General features: G+C 45.6%; 1 protein-coding gene and 2 long non-coding RNA genes across 5 annotated transcripts in view; 1 reads left to right on the top strand and 2 right to left on the bottom strand.

Moving 5' to 3' along the window:
* erfl3 (Ets2 repressor factor like 3) overlaps positions 1-6,617 on the bottom strand; it is a 41,764-nt gene extending 35,147 nt beyond the window's left edge. The window contains exon 1 of one of the 2 annotated variants that reach the window (XM_061288523.1): positions 6,156-6,617. In XM_061288523.1, the coding sequence (XP_061144507.1) occupies positions 6,156-6,177 (22 nt within the window). In that variant the 5' untranslated portion in view covers positions 6,178-6,617. Of the gene's footprint in view, positions 1-4,112; positions 4,535-6,155 lie in introns of those variants that run through there. The other variant, XM_061288525.1, reaches the window with a different exon arrangement.
* LOC133160652 (uncharacterized) lies at positions 6,384-8,952 on the top strand. The gene is made up of 4 exons (XR_009715944.1): positions 6,384-6,520; positions 6,898-7,014; positions 7,486-7,761; positions 8,815-8,952. It is a non-coding gene; the product is annotated as an uncharacterized LOC133160652 (long non-coding RNA).
* Positions 8,953-9,423: 471 nt separating this feature from the next.
* Positions 9,424-18,152, bottom strand: LOC133160400 (uncharacterized). Of its 2 annotated transcripts, none has more exons than XR_009715875.1 (3): positions 18,097-18,152; positions 17,835-17,950; positions 9,424-12,347 (listed from the first exon to the last, which is right to left on the bottom strand). It is a non-coding gene; the product is annotated as an uncharacterized LOC133160400 (long non-coding RNA). The 2 variants fall into 2 exon arrangements; XR_009715874.1 differs by lacking the exon at positions 9,424-12,347 and adding an exon at positions 13,875-14,952.
* Positions 18,153-22,476: the final 4,324 nt, after the last annotated feature.

The following is a 22,476-nucleotide window of genomic DNA, read 5'->3' as shown; positions in this document are numbered from 1 at the left end:
CGCTCTTAATCTTTTTGTTGTTACCTTTGACATAGCGGCGGCGCCTTTGAGAACATGCGGCACGTTGAGCCCCGAGTTCCAACCGAGGGAGGGGACGGGTCTGAACACGGAGGTTCAGACGGAAAGCTGAGAAAAGTACAAACGTGAGCTTGCATTCCTTGCGCGCGGCGGCGGGGGAGGGTGGGGGTCGGCGGACAAGGAAAAGTGAGGCTGATAGGAGAGAAAGTTGAACTTGGCGCTGGACAGCATTTTGTTACCCCGACAGCCAAGCACACAAGTGTTGCCACTATGCGAGCGTTCTTTTAGTGACTTCCCATCGGCCAAAATTACATCAAGAGATATCTGTCCTACACGCATGCACGCACACACATGTCCCCCCCCCCCTTTCTTCTTTTTTGGCGGGCCAGCACAGAGGCAGATTCCCAGATAAAAATAGCCAGGGGAACGATTTCGACAGCGCTGTCTTTTGCAGGGGGTGCACTTGAGGGGTGAGAGACGGGTTAGGAGCGCCACTCGCAGCCGTGATGGCCAACAGTGGCTCGGTTGGATCGTCATCTTAAATAAAGTTTTTCTAACCGTCCAATTATTGGCCGGAAGTTGACTGCCGTATAAAAAGCCTGTCAACAAAACAAAGCCAAAGAAAATTGTTGCTTTTATTTTTGGCCGCTTTTCAAACTGTCCAATCATAGAGGCCTTTAAATCTCATTTCCCAGCAAGCAGCTTCTCTTTTATCTTCTCAAGGGTGCCGGACTGCTTGGATTGCACGTGATCGTTTGGGCCTCGCCGTCGGGCCTCACCGTTGGGCCTTGCCGTCGGGCCTCGCCGTGGCCTTGGCGTGACCGGCATTATTGGGGCTAATCCAAGAAGATTAGGAGTATACATTACAGCAGCGGCGGCGCAGCGGCCCTGGCTACTGGGGTAGGATTGGGAGCACCCGGGGGGCTGTGATGTCATTGGGGATGGTGTGACAAACACCATCTTTGTTGATTGTCAAGAAGTCTTCGGGCCAGATGATTGTCTTGTTGGTATACACAATAAAAGCGCTCATCATTGCAGGGCTACGCTGTGCTAGTTGTGTGATAATGCCCAGATCGCTTTCAGTGGCCCCTTGCTCACCTGTGACACACACGCACGCACGCACACACACACACACACACACACACACACGGTGTGCTAGCTTTCACACGAACTGCCTGGCGCATGTCCCAGCTGCCCAGCCAGAAAAGCACGGCCTCCTTTGTGTCCACACCCCATCTACGTTTACAAAAACAAGCCGCCACAAAGTCACCTCCGCGACAACGTAAAAGCCCCCGTGTCACGTTACATGCCAACGCGCAAACGCACACGGGTAGGCGGCTGCGGGTTCATCTTGCTGCGCGTAGCCCAGAAATGTTGCAGACTGAAGAATAACTTTCTGCATGCAACATTTTTTATTTCGCAAACCACAGTCAAATTCGTCGACCTGCTGATGGAAAGTTGATACCGCGGAAAACGGCATCTCCCAATTCTCGTTAGCGTTGTGGAGATGCCACACGGGAGGGACGTCGCCCGTTTCGAAGAACACAGTAGAGCAAGTTGCTCTCGTCTCTGGGAGGCAGCTGGAACACAAACGCACGCCTCCCGTGATTCAACTGCGAGTGGGTCCTGGAACGGCCGGCAGACATCCCGACCGTTGCGTTTTCCCTCATGCGTGATGCAAGACCGGCAACTATTAACTTTCCAAGCGGGAATGTGGTAGGCCCGAGAACGGCAACCAAAAAAACAAAGCAAACGGGACTGTGGCCGCGTGTGCGCTATTACTGTGTGTGTTGGCCAAAAGTTATATCTGTCAACAGCGGCGTCCCATGCTGTCGGCCGATTAGCGACCAATACGGAGGTCGCTCTGCGCTTGCAATCAATGGCGGCGCAGGCGCGAGGACACTTTCAGCTGTGATGCGCAAAATGTTTTGAAGGCACGAGAAGCATGAGAAGAAAAGACTTCAATAGCAAGATGGGATCTTAATTTGGTTTCTGTCTAGGGTTTACGCCACCTTGTTGGTCATTGGGTATGTACCCCTCCTCCCCCCCACAGTGGTCCCGATGGTCAAGGGCAACTAATAGCAGGGAGGTCCATTAGTGTCGACTGGCTGAGCACATTGTTCGCTTTGGCTACATTCCTGGCTAAATACAGACATTTTCACAACCACCCAACCCCCCCCACGCTGACCCCCACGGGCCCCCATTCTCTCTTTCGGAAGTCATTTGTCGAATTGCTAGAACACACAGGTTTTGTTTCAAACTTGGTTTTGTACCTGTTTTTTACATGTAAAGTGCGTTTTTGCCCAATGAAAAGTGTTGCTTATCAAAATGGGCATCTTGAAATGGACAATCATGGGGAAAGAAAACACTCTCAGTGACTCGCAGCTGAATTGACCCACTCGCCGCAAAAGGAAAAACTGCCGGCCTTGCTGTTTTGGGGGTTGGTAAAAGTATTCGGGCCTCACGCGTACTTTTTTTTTCACTGGTGAGCTATTTTATAGACACCTTCAAACATCATCATGTCATCATTCGTAAATGTTCCGGATAAAATATGTCGGCCAAAGCTTCTAAGCATGAAAAGTTCAACTGCTTTCCGTTTCCATTTTGCGTCGCTTGACTTTTAGTCACCTCGCTACTCGTTACATTCTTGCAAGAGTACGTTTCCCATTGACCATTGCTGTGGAGTGTCAATCGAGTTCATCTGGCTTTGCGTTGAATTGCTAAATGTCTCGTAAAGGCAGCAGAGATTTTTTTTATCTTTTCTTCTGTGAGCGGTGAAGATGATAGTATCTTTGTTTTGTAAAGCGGCCTTGTACTTGGGCGAGCGTAACTGACTCGCAAGACCAAACTTTGATGAAAAACCGTTATTGAAAGTAGCGCTTGCAGGCGTTTGTCTTCCAATTCCATAAAACACATGCTTTTGTGTACAATAGAAGGAGATAAAAACACAAGATGACACCCCGAGGCGGTTTTGCGTGTTGCCGGCTGCTGATCAAACACAAGATAAGTGGGGTTTTTCCCAAGACTCCATCTATTTTAGCCGCGTTGGCCGAGTCGGATCGCGGCAGGGCTTCCCGTCCCGTAAATCGGGCAATAAAACTATATCTGGATAATGGCTGGCCGAGTTTCTTTGGTTTTGTTTTTTGTCATGGTCAGCAATACGTACACGTGATCAACAAGCCTTGCCTTAACGCTCCACCTGAGGTGCCGTTAATTGTTGAACGACAGGAATCAGTCAGGGATGCGCCCTCTTGGCCACGCACTCTGCTCGCCATGCAGGCGAGGACAATGAAAGGTCCCCGGCCCCCGCGAGTCCTCTCACACTCGCCTCGGGGGCCGCCCCAGCTCCCACCATTGTCCCGGGCACACAATGGTTACTCCGGAGCCGGGGGTCCGGCGACCATGCCATTCGAAAGACCAACACTGGTCCCGTGAGTGGGAGAGATGAGGGAGGAGGAGGCCCGACAAATACAGTAGGCGGCTTTTAAACGCATGTAGGTGGGGAACCGCTTTGCTACCAGGAGCCACGTCCGTTTTGTCGGCCAGGGCCAAGCAACACGTTTATTACTTGGATGCTTTATGGATTATCTACTTCCACTGCCTTGAGGAGTTCATGATGTGCAGTTTGCAACCCTGTCGTTTCATATGCTAGGTGTTCACGCATGAAGTCGAATTTGCAACGCTTCACGCAAGAAGCGCCGTCATCATTTTCGAAGAGAGAAGGCCGAGGTCATGGGTTAAAACTTGTCTTCTTATTCAAACGCGGGTGACGGCGAAGAGCAGCGGGAGCAGATTGGATGAAATCGTTCAATATAGGCCGCAACAAAAGGCTTTGTTGTTAGCCAATGCCTCCAAGACGCACCCACGCAAGATTCATCAATTAAGCCAGTGGTTCCCAACCTTTTTTGCGCCACGGACCGGTTACGCGTCAGAAATATCTTTATGGACCGGCCTTTATAGAAATAAATAATACATTTATAGAAATAAATAATACATTTATAATAAATATATAAATACGATGAAATAAAATGATACGACTGGCATGATACGAGTGGCATAATACCAGATATAAACCACATAAAAATAAAACTCACCATTTCGTTGAATTATTGGGAGCACCGGGCTTGTTTCTCAGAAACGAGCCGGTCCCATCTAGGCGTAATTGGAGACAATGACACCCGAAGTGGTTAAGGTTTGTCTTTTAATGCAGGATGCTTGGTCTCCATTTGCCGAAGCAGTTTTGAAGGCTTCATTGCCTCGTTAGCTAGCCTGTCGCCACATATCATGCAGAGTGGGCTTGGCGCGTCAGCGTCATCACCTGTGGCAATAAATCCATATTTTAAGTAGGACTCCAGAAATGTTCTTTTAAATGCAGCGTTCCTTTTCTTAGAAGTGGTAGCCTCTTCTTCTTCAGTCTCCTCATTGGGCTTTTTTCCCTTGCCGAAGAAGCTTTCCAAACTTCTCTGTTTCTTGCTCATTTTTTCTTGCCTTGCGGGCTCAACTGGGGTGACATGTCACGTGACCGAGACGAGCGTCTTGTGTCAAGAGACACAGCGACAGATGTGATTGGGAGAGAATTGCCAAATTTTTTGCATTTTTCAAAATGAATTCTTACTCATTTTTGCTAGCTTTGCGGGCTCGACTGGGAAAACATGTCAGGTGACCGGGACGAGCGTCTTGAAGAATTGCGTCAGAATGAATTGATCGTCGATAAAAAAATTAAAAAATATATATATATATAAAAAAAAAAATTTTCCTGTGCGGCTTGGCGGCCCGGTGCCAAGTGATCCGCGGACCGGTACCGGGGTTGGGGACCCCTGAATTAATCGACCTAAAGATATGAAACATTGACATGAGATGACACGAGATATCACAGTGCAAACAATTTCTTGAGGAACAAAAAAGGAATAACACCTTCCGGGGTTGCAATGCATCTTTACTCTGATCTGCAAATAGGCTTTTTGTATCAGAGTTTTTTAATTGAATCTTAAATTAAGTTTTTAACTTTTTTTTAAACTTTGAATTTAAGTTATACACCAAGTATCGATACCACTAGTACTTATGACATAAAATCGCAACAAACAGGCCGATCATTCTGCAAAAACACCTTCCTGATGTTTTCCTGATGCACATGATGATTCCCTGATCTAGAAAGACTTTTCTTTCTTTGCTTTAAGTGTATGGTACAACACACATACACACACGTCCGCTGTACACATCAGACCGCTAAACACAATCAATATTTAATAGCTTCCCAGAAGGCCACACTAAAGGAGTTCCTCGTAATAAAAGGTCTACAAGTTCACCATGAGGATGCCCTGATAGCCTCGTCTTGCTCCAGTGTGCGTGCGTGCGTGTGTGTGGGTGCGTGTGTAGGAATGTGGAGGGTTGGGGGGCAAATCATGGGTGCAGGGGGAGTCATAAGGGGACATGGTGGCGGGGGGAAGGGAGCAGAAAGTGGTCCCACTACTCCAGAGAAAAATGTGTTAAGTATGCACGCGCTGCCGCCCCGAAAATGTTTGTCGTAGGTGCTCTGCCTCAACCTGTAAAGACTGTCAATTTAGCGGGATGGGGCCAAGTTGATGAGCGTAATAAACTCGTAATAACGAGTGGCACAAATGCTCACGCTTGCTCGTGGACTTTGTGAAGGGGGTAGGTCGCATTTGTTTGGGCATTTCAGGAATTAGAGCCACACGTGCACTCCAACATACAGCTAACATACTGGAAAGCTCCGCTGACTATTGGCAAGCCCTGTTGCGCTCACTTGGTCAATATTAGCTTCGATACGTGAAGCAATTCAAGCACCAGCAGGAGACGACAACACGATCCACTTCCGCGTCTTGTCAAAACGGTACAGCAGTAAATACTGTAGTAAAAGTGTAGTAACGTTCTAGACAAGAAGCAAGCTGTCACGTGCTGGGAAATTATTTGTTTGTCATGCCGTTTAATGATCAAAACAGACAAAATAAGTTGCAAAGTGTAGACAAGAAAGAAGAAAATGGCAGATTGTTATAAGTTTTATCTGCTGGAATTTGTGTATTTTTGTAACATTTTAGAATTGTATAGGGTCGCAATATAACATGGAGGGGAAGTCGACTTACATAAACAAACGGTAAGAGTGGAAAAAGTGCACTTGCCATTGTCTCCGGGGGTCTTCATTTTGTAAAAGTTGACCAAACTCCGCCGACTGGACTGCGCTTTTCTCGGCCACTTCCTCACCCCGCTATGTGGGGGAGAACTTGGCCTCTCCCTCCGAGCCCGACCGAGGGGGCTCGCTGTCCGGTGAGCTAAGCGCCTAAAGTCCGGTAGTGCTCGTCGCTGCTTCTTAAAGTTCGTCTCAGACTCGACAAGCCAACAAAAGGGGTCAGGGCGAGCTGAGAAGCGCTTTCACTCTTCCAGGAACCTGTTTGGCGAACTCTCCAGCGAGTGCTTACTCCGCCTCGGCCGCATCTTCGTCGCCGTTCGACATGTCTCCTCCGAGCTTTGACGTGACTTCTCCGTGGTAGGACGTCGTTCTGGTCGAACCCCCCTCCCCGCCCCACGTTTGTTGCCCGCCCGCTTCTCCGGCGCTCACGCCACTCGCGGTACTCAACTTGTTCTTCCTACTCGTCCGTCCCGCCCCCTCTTGTCTTTTTCTTCTACCCTCTCGCCTCGTTCTGTCCTCTGGGTGTCGTGTTTCGCCTTCTGCGCGAAGCCCGCCTACACTGGGAGCCGGGGAGGGAGGGGATGCCGAGGGCGGAGGGCTACGTAACCTGGTTGAGGGCTACGTAACGTGGCTAATCTCTCTCTCTCTCTCTCTCTCTCTCTCTCTCTCTCTCTCTCTCTCTCTCTCTCTCTCTCTCTCTCTCTCTCTCTCTCTCTCTCGTTTTCTCTCCCTAGGTGGCGCAATGGGCGTCAAGCACGCGGATGCCGTTGCCATGGACACGAGGCCACGCGCACCAACGTAATGACGTCACATGCGATGTTGGACCTTGCCTTGACGTCATCGTCCCTCCGGTTTGTTACAGCGCGAGTGGACTCGAACGTACCAGGATGTTTGCGTTGAATTATTAGTTGGGAATATAACTAAATTGAAATAATCCAATTACTTACTTACCAATATACTTAATACATTATTTGTTTACACAGGTTTAAAGGTAAAAATCTTGTATTTCAATTAATCAATTCAGAAGCTACTTTTTAAATGAGTACCGTGATTTCCCATGCATAATGCGCAAAATTTAACTAATTTATTCTCCTAAAATTCTCCTGGGTACAACAATTTTTGAAGAAAATCTCCCTCGAAATAAAACTTGAAATCACACCTTTCTTCTTGTTTGTTGTCAATCGCGCATCGCATCCAGCCATCCTGCCCAACATACTTAGTCAGTAAAATTTATAATTGACGACACATTGTTTGATGCGATGTTGCAATCCTTGATGGTGTGTTATTGTCAAATATTGTTTGTTTTCTAATATCCATCGCAGACCGGATATCATACGGAGGCCGCCATGACAGTATCCGCAGAACGGATGTGCAAGACACGTCAGCTATATAAAGAGCGAGAGTTCAGTTCTCTACCTAAATGCGTATTACAGGTAATATTTTATTTCACAACACTTTGCCTTGTTCCTTTTTTAATCTCCATCGCAGACCAGATATCATACGGAGGCCACCGTTACAGATGCGCAGAACGGATGCGCAAGACACGTCAGCTATATGAAGAGCGAGACTTCAGTTCTCTACCTAAATGCGTATTACAGGTAATATTTTATTTCACAACACTTTGCCTTGTTCCTTTCTTCTCTGCTGTTCACTTCAAACACGCTCCATACGAACACAATGCTCTCGTATCAGACTCTTGCTCGATCACCTGCTCGTTTGCTGTCACAATGTACCCTACACAAATCCGAAACATTTCTTCGCTATTGAGTATGCTAGCGCATGCGCAGTGATACTGACCGGCAGAATAACATCCGGTTGTTCCCAAAGATGATCTTTTTTCTGAAATAATTTTACGTTTACTCTGAACTGCCGTTTGGTTTACGGACTTAAGTAAGAGTCAAAATTTGGGTGCGTATTATACATGGGTACAGTCTTTTTTCCAGCATCGACATGCCATTTTTAGGGTGCGTATTATGCACAGGGGCGTATTTTGCATGGAAAATCACGGTAATATATGTTTGTATCTTAAACAATGACTGGTGTGATTATGCTTTTAAAATAATGATTTTGCAAAAATAATTAAGAAAATATAACTTAAATATACTGTCAGCATTTATTTCAATAAATAGTAGAAATCGGATCGGCAACTGCGGCTTACCTTGCCCACCTGTGAGGTCATCACGTTACCTTAATTGCTCTTTTTTTCATGTCACGTGTTCCCCCTAAGGGTACGTACGTGTACCACCAAAGGGTACATGATATATAATATGTAAATCCCCTAGGCCTTGAAGGGCGCACTTCGAGAGTCACGTCATCAAGCAAATGTTTCATGGAGCACTTGGGTCCATCCTGCCACTGCAAAAAAAAAAGGAAATTCATCTTCCGTATTTATGATGACGTATTAAACGCTGAAGGGTGAGCGTCCTGCGCAAGAGGTGAAGTGCGTGCGGGCCTCATGGAGTGCACCACTTGCCCTGTGGCCCCTGTTGACAGCATGAGATGCTGCTAGTAAAATCAACTAGCGCCCCTGCAGTGTGATTTACAAATAGGATTTCTTCTTCCCCGCTCACTAGTCTCTGACTGGCGCCGGAAACGAGCTCTGCGCCACATGGTTGTTGTATTGCATTTTTATATCGTATTGATTGTTTCAGATACGTCTGAAGCGTTGGAGTTATCCAGAGAGACTCTCACTGAAGGCCCGAGCACCAAACGTACCACTGGTTGGCGACATGTGTCCCAATACCTTTGTCCATATTGTGTATTCACATGTTCTAAAGATTTTATCCCCGGGAGAGGAAATTAAACAAAAAAAAAAGAACACGAGGATATGCTGCAAAATTGAGGAGGAAGTAGGTCACGGTGATGGAACTATTAAGTGCGCGCGTGTGCATTTGTGTGCGTGCGTGCGGAAGTCGATGACATTTTCAGGTAACATTACAAGCACAGAACATTCTGAACGCTGATAAACAAGCTGCCTCCCCGCTCTTCCACCTCCTCCCCCGCATCCTCCTTTAGCTGCTCACATTTGCTCTCAACCCGCTTGCACAGATGTGTTAGGATTGATGTTGAGTGACGATGGGTGATTTTTTTTTTTCTTCTAGTCACGTTGAAGCTAATAGTATAGTAGCGCCGGCTACTGTATATACCGTATTTTACGAACTATAAGTCGCTCCGGAGTGCAAGTTGCACCAGCCATAAAATGCATGATAAAGAAGAAAAAAAGCATATGAGTCGCACCGAAGTCGCATTTTTGGGGGAACTTTATTTGACAAAATACAACACCAAGAACAGACATGAATAGGTAACAACAGGCTAAATCAGGGGTGGCCAACCAGTTAGAGACTAAAAGCCACATTTTTTACTGCGTCACCGCAAAGAGCCACAACATACACATGAGCACACAAACTAACCCCCCCCCCCACACACACACACAAACACACGCACGCACACACACACACACCCCTCTGCTCAGCCAAATTTATTGTGTGACATTATTATGTCACGCACCAACATGATAATGACAAATTGACTCCTACAGTACTAAAACCACAGACCAAAGACTACATTTCCAACAATGAACATTGTGTGCATTGTCTCACACAGACAAACTCTCAGTTCAACAAATTCCACAAACAAAAACATACGTTTCTTCACTTACTATGTGTGGCGGGACAGACCATTCGTTTTAGTTTGTCGTTTTCAGGAGACAAGATTTCAATAACGTCACTGAGGCATTTTTTAAACGAACTCCGCTTCATTGTATGGCTTTTTAGCCCGTGCAATGTTCCAAGCCAGTTGAAACAATGCAAGTGTGACAGTCTCTGAGTGCTTCGTAATTTTTTTGAAAAACTGTACCTATTTTTCTGCCTGACTTTTCAAAGTGTCCAAACTTGTGCTTACGAAATTCAGTCCCTTTTGCAAAGTCCTTATCGATATTTGCATGAAGTGAGCTGAAGTGGCGCTGAACATTTGAAGCTTTTAAATGCGCTAATGATGTCCGGCATATCAGGCAGAATGGCTTGCCATTGCGTTCAACAAAAAACAACTTTAACTCTGTTAAAAACGTCCTGTGTTCATCGTCATATATTCGTTTATCTGTGCATTTCTTCCTTGCCATTTTGGCTGGGTTGGCCACCCCTGGTTTAGCGTCTTGTCAGCTTTTCTGGACCTAATGGGCCCCCGTAGTCACAGTCGCCATTCATTAAAAAGCCAGCAAAACCAATCGCTCTGCCCTGTGTTCATCGTCATATACCGTTTTTTTCCATGTACAATGCGCAAAATGTAACTAATTTATTGTCCTAAAATCTGGGGTGCGCATTATACATGGGTACAAAAAAAAAAAAAAAAAATTTCTTTTCTTTTTAAATCCGGGTATGATACGGACGCTGCCATTACAGATGCGCTTTCTTCTCTGCTGTTCACGTCAAACACACTCCATACGAACACAATGCTCTCGTATCAGACGCTTGCTCGATCATCTGCTTGTTTGCTGTCACAATGTACCCTACACAAATCCGAAACATTTCTTCGCTATCGAGTTTGCTAGCGCATGCGCAGTGATACTGACCAGCAGAATAACATCCGGTTGTTCCCAAAGATCTTTTTTCTGAAATAATTTTACGTTAACCGACTTAAGTAGGAGTCAAAATTTGGGTGCGTATTATACATGGGTACAGGCTTTTTTCCAGCATCAACATGCCATTTTTAGGGTGCGTATTATACATGGGGGCGCATTATACATGGAAAAAAACGGTATTCGTTTAGCTGTGCATTTTTTCCTTGTCATTTTGAGAGCGAAATTGACACTCCTCAAATGGGTTTGTCCCTCCTCCTTTGCGGGATTTCACCTCGCGCATGCACGTTTGACCAAAATACCAGATTGAACTCAAGCGAAGCAAATACGCACGAAAAAAAACCACAAATGTTGATATGAACGTAAAAGAGCCGCATGAAACCAGCCAAAGAGCCGCATGCGGCTCGCGAGCCGCGAGTTGGCCACCCCTGGGCTAAATGATACGGTATGCTAACGTTATATAAACACAAACAAGGAACTGAGAACGTGCCTGACGTAACATGTTAACAGTTATTCAAATAACTATAACATAAATAACAGGTTTATCGAACCATCCGTGTCACTCCAAATCATTAAATCCATCGGAATCTTCGTCCTCTGTGTCACTTATAAACAACGCCGCTGCTGATTCCAGAAGTACATGCGGCGCTTCTTAAAAGTACACAGACTTTACAATGCATGTATATTCTATACATTTAATACTCGTAGGTTGTTTAACTTAAAATATACGTGCTTAAAAAGTATGATCATACTGTACTGGAGGTTCAGCTCTTCTCCCGGCTTCACAATACGTCACTAATATTAGTCGTTACACACCTGTGTTGAACACGTGTAAATAAGCCTCCAATGAATGGGGCTTTACCGTATGATGTTTATTGAGTCATTTCCTTGGGATCCGTTTTTTTTTTTTAAAAGGCCGTTTGTGCAATGGCGGTGTAGAATCCCAAGATAGGGTTTATCGGCACCCGCCTCAAGTGTGATTATCTGACAAAGTATTTTCGGCTCCTTTTCATTGGCTGCGTCTTTCTGCAGCCAGCGTCTGCCTGTCATGCCGATTAGGAACGGGTGGCGGCTGCATGAAAAGAGCGAGACGGGATGACACAGGCGGGACAAGGGCTCGCCTTGTGATACAATCTGCCTGCCAAGCGCGTCATCCACTTCACTCAGCGCTCCGACTCAGAGCGATTTAATGGTTCGACTCATGTGACACCCCCGCACCGTCAGCCCAAAAAATAAAAATAACCCAAAAAGAAGTTCAAATCCAATGTGCAAATGGAACAGAATTAACATCGGCGTCACCAAAAATGACACATTCCTCAAGATTGTTTTTCTAATTACATTTGTGTCATATCTTAGATATGTTTTGAACAAGATTATAAGTATACGATTAAATTGAAAAAAAAAAATCCCATTTGTATGATTCAAATCAGATGCACATTTCACATATTTGCATAAAATACCAGCTGTCAGTTTATGGGAATTTTGTATTTTTGGCTCACTTCCACCTTTGCCTTTTACACAAAACTTCACAACCCTGTCCCGGCATCCGATGACACACGCAAACGTGGCTCAGAGCTCGCCTCCCTCCCCGAAGGAAGGACGTCCTATTGCCTACAAGAGAACAACACAGAAGGTCAGAACCATCCTTACAACACAGATGGCTCAGAGTAGGTGCAATTAGCGTGGCCGTCGGGTGCGGTGGACTCCACGATGGAGCCGCACCACAGGCAACACACACACACACACCATCACAATGTGTTTGTGTTAGCAGAGCCGATCCAGGAAACAGCACAAGTGTAACGTGCACTGATGCTGACGACTCAAGCCTTGAGATACTTTCCCTTTTGAAACTGACCTCTCCAAACAAAATGAACTGAGAAAAAAAAGAGTCCCCTAGAAACTTTATAAAAACACCCAGAATTCCCTCAATTTGCAAATGCATTATACAAGTAAAGACGTTTTGTACTGAAAAGAAAGTGAGAGTTTGGGTAGCAGCTGAGGGGATAACAAGTGTGGCGAGTTGGCGGTTAATGACCCCCCCCTCCTTCAGCCTTGGTGAAACCACGACTGGAGTGGGGGGGGGGGCACAAGAAGGAGCAGGAGAGAGTCAATGGTGGCTTTGTCATCGGAGAGCTTGTTTATTTTCAAGCTCGTTCACGTCCAATCGCCTGAAGACAGAGAAGACCTCATGTCATCCTCGCCCTCCCTTTCTCTCTTTCACACTCCTCCCCAGATTCAATAGAATGGCACAAGAATGGCACAAACCTACAAGCAAGAACAAATATAAGTATGATATCTAATAGCAAGAAGCAGTGAAAATGATTTATTCATACAAATAATTTACCGTTTTTTTCCATGTATAATGCGCCCCCATGTATAATACGTACCCTACAAATGGCATGTCGGTGCTGGAAAAAAGCCTGTACCCATGTATAATACGCACCCAAATTTTGACTCCTACTTAAGTGCGTGAACGTAAAATTATTTCAGAAAAAAGATCATCTTTGGGAACAACCGGATTTTATTCTGCCGGTCAGTATCACTGCGCATGCGCTAGCATACTCAATAGCGAAGAAATGTTTCGGATTTGTGTAGGGTACATTGTGACAGCAAACGAGCAGGTGATCTAGCAAGCGTCTGATACGAGAGCATTGTGTTCGTATGGAGCGTGTTTGAAGTGAACAGCAGAGAAGAAAGCGCATCTGTAATGGCGGCCTCCGTATGATATCCGGATTTAAAAAAAAAAAAAAAAAATCTTTTTTTGTACCCATGTATAATGCGCACCCCAGATTTTAGGACAATAAATTAGTTAAATTTTGCGCATTATACATGGAAGAAAACGACATCAGTTACCTATAGTGACAAGCAGAACAATGATAGGCTATTCCGCTAGATCAGGGTTGTCAAACTCATTTTTTTCGGGGGCCGCATTGGAGTCATAGCTTCTTTCGGAGGGCCATTATGACCGTCAACCCAAATAAATGTATGAGTACCTCATATTATACACAGTAAAAGCTACAAAACAAACTGACAAATAACTCGTTTTCAAATCAGACGAGTAAAAACTGGTCAAATATTTTTAAAAAAAGATATTATTAAAAGTGAAGACAATTTGTGATTGTAGTAATGACACACGAATTTGATGCACAATTTGTCTTTGCGGGCCACATAAATTGATGTGGCGGGCCGTATCTGGCCCCCGGGCCTTGAGTTTGACACCCGTGCGCTAGATGGTAGAAGGTCCAATTAACTCGTGTATCCAACCTCTATTGCGGGGTTTACGTTCAAACAAGTCAAAGCCACGATACAAAAATACTCAATTGCCATGTTTTTATATTATTACAACACTAAGCACGCTTTTAAAGTAATACGAGCACATTTAAACCAACAAACTTAACTTCTACATCAATAACAATGGCCAAAGTTGTCCATTATAAAATCAACCTTTCTTCAGGTGTAAAAAGCAGGATTAAAGCGGATTTGTCATTCAAAATGCAAACAGTAGGCACAGCTAAAGTCTTAATTCAGATCAAACAAACGAGTATACCCTCTAATGGTCAATAGTGAAAATGCACCCAAAATAAATGGGCTGAAGAACAAAACAGAGTCAGAAACTGTACCAAAAAAATTGCCAACTGGCATAATGGCGACCCCAAAAATGTTTCACAAAAATGTGTACCTTTGTCAAAAAGAGTTTGAGTTATTTCACTAATTCTCTCCCAAAAAAAGAATCTACTTGGCAGAGGTAATTAGCATCGCTGTTCTTCTTCCATCTTCTTTATATTTCAGTATCCAAGCACCTAGTTGAGCCCGAAAGGCCTCCAAACACACAGTCATCCTCTGTCCGCGCTCTCCCTGCTGCCCCCGCTCCTCCCCGAGGCCGCCTCCTGCTCTTCCCCAGCTGGTATTCACACATGAGTAATGGGATTATCACAGAGACTGCCATTGTGGCCGTGGTGGATGTGGAGGGCCTGGTGGCAGAGGGGCTGACACTGGAGGACGAGCGAGCTTGGCGGCAGGAGGAGGTCCACCTGGTAGAGGGCAGTCAGGCGTCGGTCGGGAAAGTGTTGTAAACGTTGCGGCTGCTTACACCGCCAGTGCAAATTAGCGGCAGTTGATTTTTGTCCGCTTCAAAAGCCGTTGTGTCTGACAGATGAACCGCACTCCCTCTCTCTCTGTCGGATCACCATGGCGATGAGAGAGTTGTTCAAGAACTCTAAGGCACAAAAACAAATTCCAACTCTTAAATCCCTAAAACTCACTATAACTACCAAAGCCCAGAACCTACGTACATCCCGTCATTTAGAACCCTAAGAATTTAACCCTAACGCATCTTAATAACCTAGTTTCGCTGTAATTTTAAATTTCTGAACCACAGTCTGACACCTTACCTCGAGAACCGAACTCTAACCACTCCTTCCCTAATTTGGATGCTGACCTGCAGCTCACTATTGATGACCAAGCGCTGACTAACGCTAACTCCAGGACCCCGTAATACTACCAGCCGAACCCTAACCTTTACCCTCCCTCCCGAACATGAGGATGTAGGCACATGGCGGGGGTGGTTGACATTGAAGGACAAGTTCCACCTAGTAGAGCGCCGAGGTCAGCGCGGGGAGCACGCTAAACTTTACAGCTTCTGAGACGACAAGTGAAAATGAACTGTGCTTGCTTTTGTCGGATTCGAGGCCACTCAAAGAAAACCCATCGTGACTTACTATTTCCAGACAGACAGACAAACCGCACTCTCTCTCTTTCTAATCACCATGGCAATGAGGGAGCAGAAGGCACAGAGGCTAAAAAAGCCGCTCGCAACGGCGGCTAAAGTAAGTGGCGGGTAACGTGAGAGCGGGTGGACACGTTATATTAAACGTCTTGCCCCGCAGACAAGGGGGGGGGGGGCAGGGAGAGGATCAGTTCTTAAACCCCCCTGAGCGACGTGACATTGATGGATGGGACCATGGCGGAGAGGCTCGCTCGGCTCATGGGAGGAAATGTGTTGGGGAAGGTGAACCAGGAAGTGTCGGCATGGAAAAGGGGGAGAACGGAATGCTGGCCGGGTGACAGTTGCTATATTGAGCTCAGCATGAGTGTTGACACTATCTGCTGCATCGCACCCAGGAACAAAGTCTTCCTTGCCTGCTGGCACAGAGCGCGGCTTCCTCTTCCAATCGTCTCCGGGCCCTCATTCCTATACATCCCGCCGCTTGTACCATTGCTTGTACCATTGCTCTTTTTTATAATCTCTTTTCTTATATTCACGCGCTTCAAATTTGCCATCGTTTTTAACACGCTCATCTCTGTGGTGTATCAGAAGTAGAAGACAATTCTATTTTCATTTTCAGGTCATTTTGATGCAAATCATTTGGGATAAAATGTTAGAATATATTATAATCTTGCGGACTTTCACCTATCGAGGATGGAATGGTAACATATCCATCCTCCACAATAATTGACCACTACGTAATGCTAATTCCTTGGTAACAAGCAGAACTGTTCCATAAATTGCAGAAGGTGACATAAGTAAATGCAAAACAACTGAGCTTCATGTCATACTGCTTGTCTTTTCTTCCAGCATGCTAAGTGCAGTGTTTTCTTGTCCATACATGTCAGTGTGTCACAGCCAATCCTCGCTTAGACTCCCATATAGTATATACATACATAGCCTGTGTATGCGGTCAACCTCGTCCTATCAAATAACAGGCACCCGTCAATATATGAGCGAGTTACAGCCGAGCTCTCTCGAAGCTGCGACAGTGTGTGTGAGAATGCGAACAGACGCCTAGTGTGTGACACATGTCCCTGCTACCGCATGACACCGGCGACCAACATGAAGTCACATGCATGACGAGGACGCAGCAGATGTGCACTCGTTGAACCGCTAACGCTAACCAACCCAACACAATTTGGTGTTGTTGAACTTGTTGCTACAATTCTCTAGCTACCAGAAAGCCGCTTATATAGAACCTTAGCTCCCTAACCTTGTCACCTGAAACCGGACAACATAACCCAAACACCCAAATACATTAAGGCTATCTCCTAACCCAGTAATACACATAGCCTTGAACCTAACGCAACCAACCAACCAACCAACCAACCAACCAACTAACCATAACCTTGAGCCAACATCCCAAACCGACTAAGGCCCAAGCATAACAGCTCGAACCATTCAATTGAATTCCTTTCCTGGCCTCTTGAAACTACCCGTCCTTAACTTACTTGCTAACTCTAACTGCCAATCCTAATGCCGAAGCCTCTAATCGAAAGCGCAGATACTGAGCCCCAACTCTGCGGTAAACTCCCAACTTTAAGTTCCACAAACCTAAGCCAAGCCTAACCCCTCTTCCAAATCATTTTTCATGTAGTATAAACAAGACTTTTCTGGTCACTTGAATGTCGTAATAATCCGAATGTTGTTCTTTGCCGGCAACCTCTTTCCCCACCATCATCATCGCAGTTCAAGACAGCCGGCCTGTAGGTGTCTCAGCTATGCGTCACGCTTCACATGCCAGCGTAGCGGAGGCCGGGGCGGGCTAGCGGACACAGAGCATGTGTTACACCGCCGCGTCTGATGTGCGCTGCCTTCGCACACAGGCACGGGCGCCGTGGGTGGCATAGTTATGTGTCATAATCACCATCAGCCGTGGCTTTGTTCCAGCATGTAAACCGTCACCTCGGCGCGGTGGAGGAGCTCGACCACAGTGTGGCTGCCACCCTTAGCCGTCGTAATATCCAACAGAACTTTAGTCTTTAAAATCGTGGAACCTTTATGGGGTCAGATGAATTTATGGGGTCAGATGAATTCATTTCTTATATAAATGAAAGTCTCAAATCGGGACAGGCGCAATTGAACACGGATGTGCGGTACTGGAGGGAGCCAAGGAAAGGTGCAAATTGATGAGAATCAGGCCTCAGTGTGTCACTGGTAGCAGACGTCAGTGTGCCAGCTGTCGCTTTAACTAGGATGGCTGTGTGCGTATTAGATTGGTGCCGATGAGAGACGCTGATGAAGTGCCACTAGACAGATCTGATTTCCTTCCCCCGGAACACGAGTGAATGAGTTTCAAAGTTGTGTTTGTGTGTTTGCCGCTGACTCACCCTTTGACCTGTCGTTGCCTTCCTCGCAAAGTGGTACATAGAAGACATGTTTGTGGATTTGAATCAAGCTGCAACCCTGGTGTCTGACCACAGGAGATGTTCAAATACTGCGGTGTCTCGAGATACAAAATGATTTGTAATGAGTTTTTTCAAAGAGAATATTAGCAATTATTATATTATTATACTTGATACATATTATACTTGATGAAAACATACGGTGACAAAATGAAATACAATTCAAAATCATTTTTGCGCTACTCACTTTGGTGTGCACAGCTTGGCCACCAGAGGCATAGACATCCTGTACCAGATGCTCAACTCGATTAGTCCTCCTTCAAAAAGGATAAAGTCTCTCTCTCTCTCTCTCTCTCTCTCTCTCTCTCTCTCTCTCTCTCTCTCTCTCTCTCTCTCTCTCTCTCTCTCTCTCTCTCTCTCTCTCTCTCTCTTACTCTAGGAAAAGAAAGTGCATGGGACCACTTGTTGCTAGTCGGAATACTAAATTCTGCTTCTTGTGTCCACAAAACCAAGTCAAACATTTTAGTGCCGCTTGATTTTGGAGGAGACAAGGCCAGATCTACTTACCCGAGTCGCCGTGGTGATAGGATCACATGATGGCCATGGTTGGTGCGTGAGTCAACGTGGAGGTGGCTGTGCGCGTGCTGTCACACTAGAATGCACACACTCCACCATCATCCTACCTAATCATCCACCTACTGTGACGTGTGGAGGGAAAGAGGAGGAGGAGGTAAAAGAAGAGGAGGAAAGATATTTAACAAGTGAGGGATGAGTTGGGGAGGGATGAAAAAAGCAAGGTCACAAGTGTTCGGGTTAGGGTGAGGAAATGTTCTATGGTGGTCTAGTCAATAGCTTATGTTTGCAAGATACTACGTGGTTGAAAGGTTTGCAGCCCTGCTTTGAGCATAAACTATGCTCGGATGATATGTGCGTGTGTGTGTGTGTGTGTGTGTGTGTGTGTGTGTGTGTGTGTGTGTGTGAGTCTGTGTGAGTGTGTGTGAGTCTGTGTGAGTGTGTGTGCGTGCGTGTGTGTGTGGGGGGGTGAGTGCGTGCGTGTGTGTGTGTGGGGGTGAGTGCTTGCGTGTGCCCCTATACGAGAGCACACAAGTTTTGTTTACCGCCACTTCCTGCGGCTTACAGAGAAAAGCAACATCTGTGCACACTTGCAACCTGATAACCACAACCTTGTGGTTTTCTTTGACAGTCTGCGACTCACGTTTTCGTTTTCTTCTCTGCTGACCTCATCAGGCTATACATTACGGGTGTGATAAAATGCTTATTTTGCTGGTATCTAACATAAGCTCCAGACCTTAATACTTGAACTCAGCCATGTGTGCATGATTACTGTACTGGTCAAGTTTATGGTCATGGGGATGTTGTTGGTACAGCGGAGGCATGCGAGAAGGCAGTGAAATGAACGTTCTGTCATGGATGTGAAGGTGGAGCTGGTGTAGGGAGCAGCTGAGCGGTGTAACGTTACAAGAATGCGCCGAGCACACAAGGAGCAACTGTTCCGCTCCATGTGGCTGGCCGTGCCTTTTCTGCACCCACTTTATTATGCTTTAATTAAACTCTGTCGTCTCCTCTTGAGCTTTTAAGTTTTGCAAAATGCTAAGTTGTCATCCACGTGTTACAAGTACTAATAGTCAACCACTAGATGTCAACTAGTAGAAAGTCACGAGTAGCGCAAGTACTGCTCTTTGTCCTCACTCCCCTGTAAGACAAAAAAATTAAATGTCCTTAGGTTTCTTTTGTGAATGCTTTTGTAAATCTTGTCGTATTTATAAGTATGTGAAGAGCATTTAAATGCGCTATAAAAAGTTGTTTTGCCTCACTAATAAGGGTGTGTGACACATGCCCACTATTTGGGTTTAGCCATGTTGATAACGCAGTGTCTTAGTTTGCCAGTAAAGTTTAATTGCGTATTAGTCAGACAAATATGGCACTAGTAGTGGACAATAATTCCAGCGTGAAACAGTCATTGTGCCGGTGTGTTGAAGTAGTACACGGACTTTAAACTGGATATCAAGATTACGGGATAAGCGCGCAAGTGTTTTTCCATAATGGAAAGAGTTTTACCACAGGTGCTTCTTCTAAATCTTTAACCCTGAAGAGGTGGCACCACAGCGTAAAATACGGGGACACTTAAAGTTAAAGTCCCAATGATTGTCGTCACACACACGTCTGAGTGTGGTGAAATGTGTCCTCTGCATTTGACCCATGCCCTGGGGGAGAGGGGAGCAGTGAGTAGCAGCGGTGCCGCGCTCGGGAATCATTTGGTGATCTTACCCCCCAATTCCAACCCTTAATGCTGAATGCCAAGCAGGGAGGGAATGGGTCCCATTTTTATAGTCTTTGGTATGACCCGGCCGGGGTTTGAACGCACAACTTTCCAGTCTCAGGGCGGACACTCTACACTCTCTTTCTTCATTAACTTGATTGTCAGCCTAAAGCTCAGGTTAAAGGTACTAAACATAAACATAAACAACATGATATCTCTTCGGAAATCATTTAAAGGGAATTAATTCAACTCAAGCTCAAACTGTGAAGACCTTTTTGAATTGTACAGGTGAAGTTTTCAAGTTACATGCTAATGGTAATGATTTGATAAAGAAAAAGAATCCAGCAATACTGTCACTAAGTGGCCTTTTATGTGTATTGCTAGAACGTATACAAAATATTTAACCACTGTGCTTTGTGTATGATTGAAAGAAGGCTTCAATTAAAACTAGTAATAGAGGGGGTGAAGGTTTATGCAGAGCGATACTGGCACCTAGCGGCGTTGGAATTTTAAACACTTATTTACCGCTGCACCTAATTATGTGATCATATCCATGACTCAATGAGCATCACACACACACACACACACACACACACACACACACACACTCACGCACGTGCACGCGCACGCGCACGCACTACCTTTGAGGCACATTTTCCTCAAATAAAAAAGGGTATATAGGGGATATAGTCTCCTAGTGAGGGTTAGGTCGGGGGCTTGCTAACGAGATGAGACAATTGGTGGGGGACTGACTTACGTTTTCAAGAAATGTAAAGAAGGTTTGACAAAGACGGACACGCAAAATGAGGAAGATATTTTTATTTTTCGACTCTTTTTATGTTAAATGGCATTCATTCAAATAAGGGATACTATTTAGATTGTAGACTCTTGAGATAAGTGTGTAACGATGAAGGTAAAGACAGAAAATGTTGTGCGTTACAATTTATTGAGTAAACTGATCCCCGAGAATAACTCGTGCCAGGCTTCTGTACACAATCAACCAATAAAGGGCACACAACCAACGAAAGCGAGTGACTCTTACTATGTGCAATTTTGCTAGATGGCCAGTAGATGTTGCCCCAAAACAACATTTAAACGTTAGCAGACAGCCTCGCCTACTACTATGGAAATAAGTCACATCTTCTTAAGTTAAAATCTTAAAATGAACAGTGTTAACCGATGGATGGATGGATGGATGGATGGATGGATGGATGGATGGATGGATGGATGGATGGATGGATGGATGGATGGATGGATGGATGGATGGATGGATGGATGGATGGATAGCTAATAGATATATTTTTATTTTACACTTTTTAACTTTTGCCTAATGGACTTGAATCAGTACTTTTTTTTTACAAAACTGTTTTCTACACATTGACAACAACATTGAGTGTGAATATTTTTGCCACCTCTGTAGAAATTTTGATTATTTTCATGAATTTTGATTTGTTACCTTATGACTGTTTTGGCACTGGAGGGGGCGCTATTGTCTGTCCCAGTCCGGGTATTGTTACTACACATAAAAAAGCGATTGTGTAACGTCTGCTTTTCTCTTCGTCGTGTTCTTGTCTTTCTTACTACAACAAAAGAATATTAAATTAAATCATTATTAAAAAGGCGTCGTCTCCCAATGTGTCAATCATCGTCCAACGATTTACAAACAAGAGGTTAACCGAGTGTACGTAGGCCGCGCCCCCTCCGACCAGCTGGTGGCAACACACTTGGTGACGTCACCCTCGCAAGCCTCCATTGGCCAGAAGAACGTCTTGCGGTTGGCCAATCGCCTACTATTGTGGTGACGCCACCAGGCTCCGGCCTCGTTCACTTTGAGTAGGCGGGGCGAGTGGTAGAACCGGGAGCTTGTGCCGCGTTATGATTGGCTGGAGCGGCAGTGAAAGCGGGGCTCTGTTGCTGAGAGAGTAAAAAGAGAGGGAAGGGTAGAAAGTCATAGCCTGAAGTAACACAGCTGCGTTTGGCTCCAACTTATACAGTATAAAACACGGAAGCGTTTAATGCCGTATAAAATACCCGTAAGTATTGCACATTTGGTTTAAAGCATTATTGTCCTCGTATGCCGCTGTCAATTATGGTAAATCATACTCACAAAGGGGAGATAGCGTTTGTGCCTTTTTATTGGCTCTCCTCTGCATAGTCCCGCCTCTCAGCCCTCCCTCGTGCTGTTCCTATGGTTCCCAGAGCTCTCATTGGTAACTGTAAAGTTTGGGACGGGACGCCGGTTTGTCTGAGCATCTCCGCCGCTATTGGCCGGCTCCCTCCGTCCGTAAAGTGGACCTTGACAGCATACCGCGCCCCCTTGTCTCGGGACACCGCCGCCGATTGGCT

Source organism: Syngnathus typhle, linkage group LG10, assembly GCF_033458585.1.
Source record: "Syngnathus typhle isolate RoL2023-S1 ecotype Sweden linkage group LG10, RoL_Styp_1.0, whole genome shotgun sequence".
In the NCBI taxonomy this organism is placed as follows: domain Eukaryota; kingdom Metazoa; phylum Chordata; class Actinopteri; order Syngnathiformes; family Syngnathidae; genus Syngnathus; species Syngnathus typhle.
The sequence above is the reverse complement of the archived record's forward strand: the minus strand, read 5'-3'. Positions and strand labels throughout refer to the sequence as shown.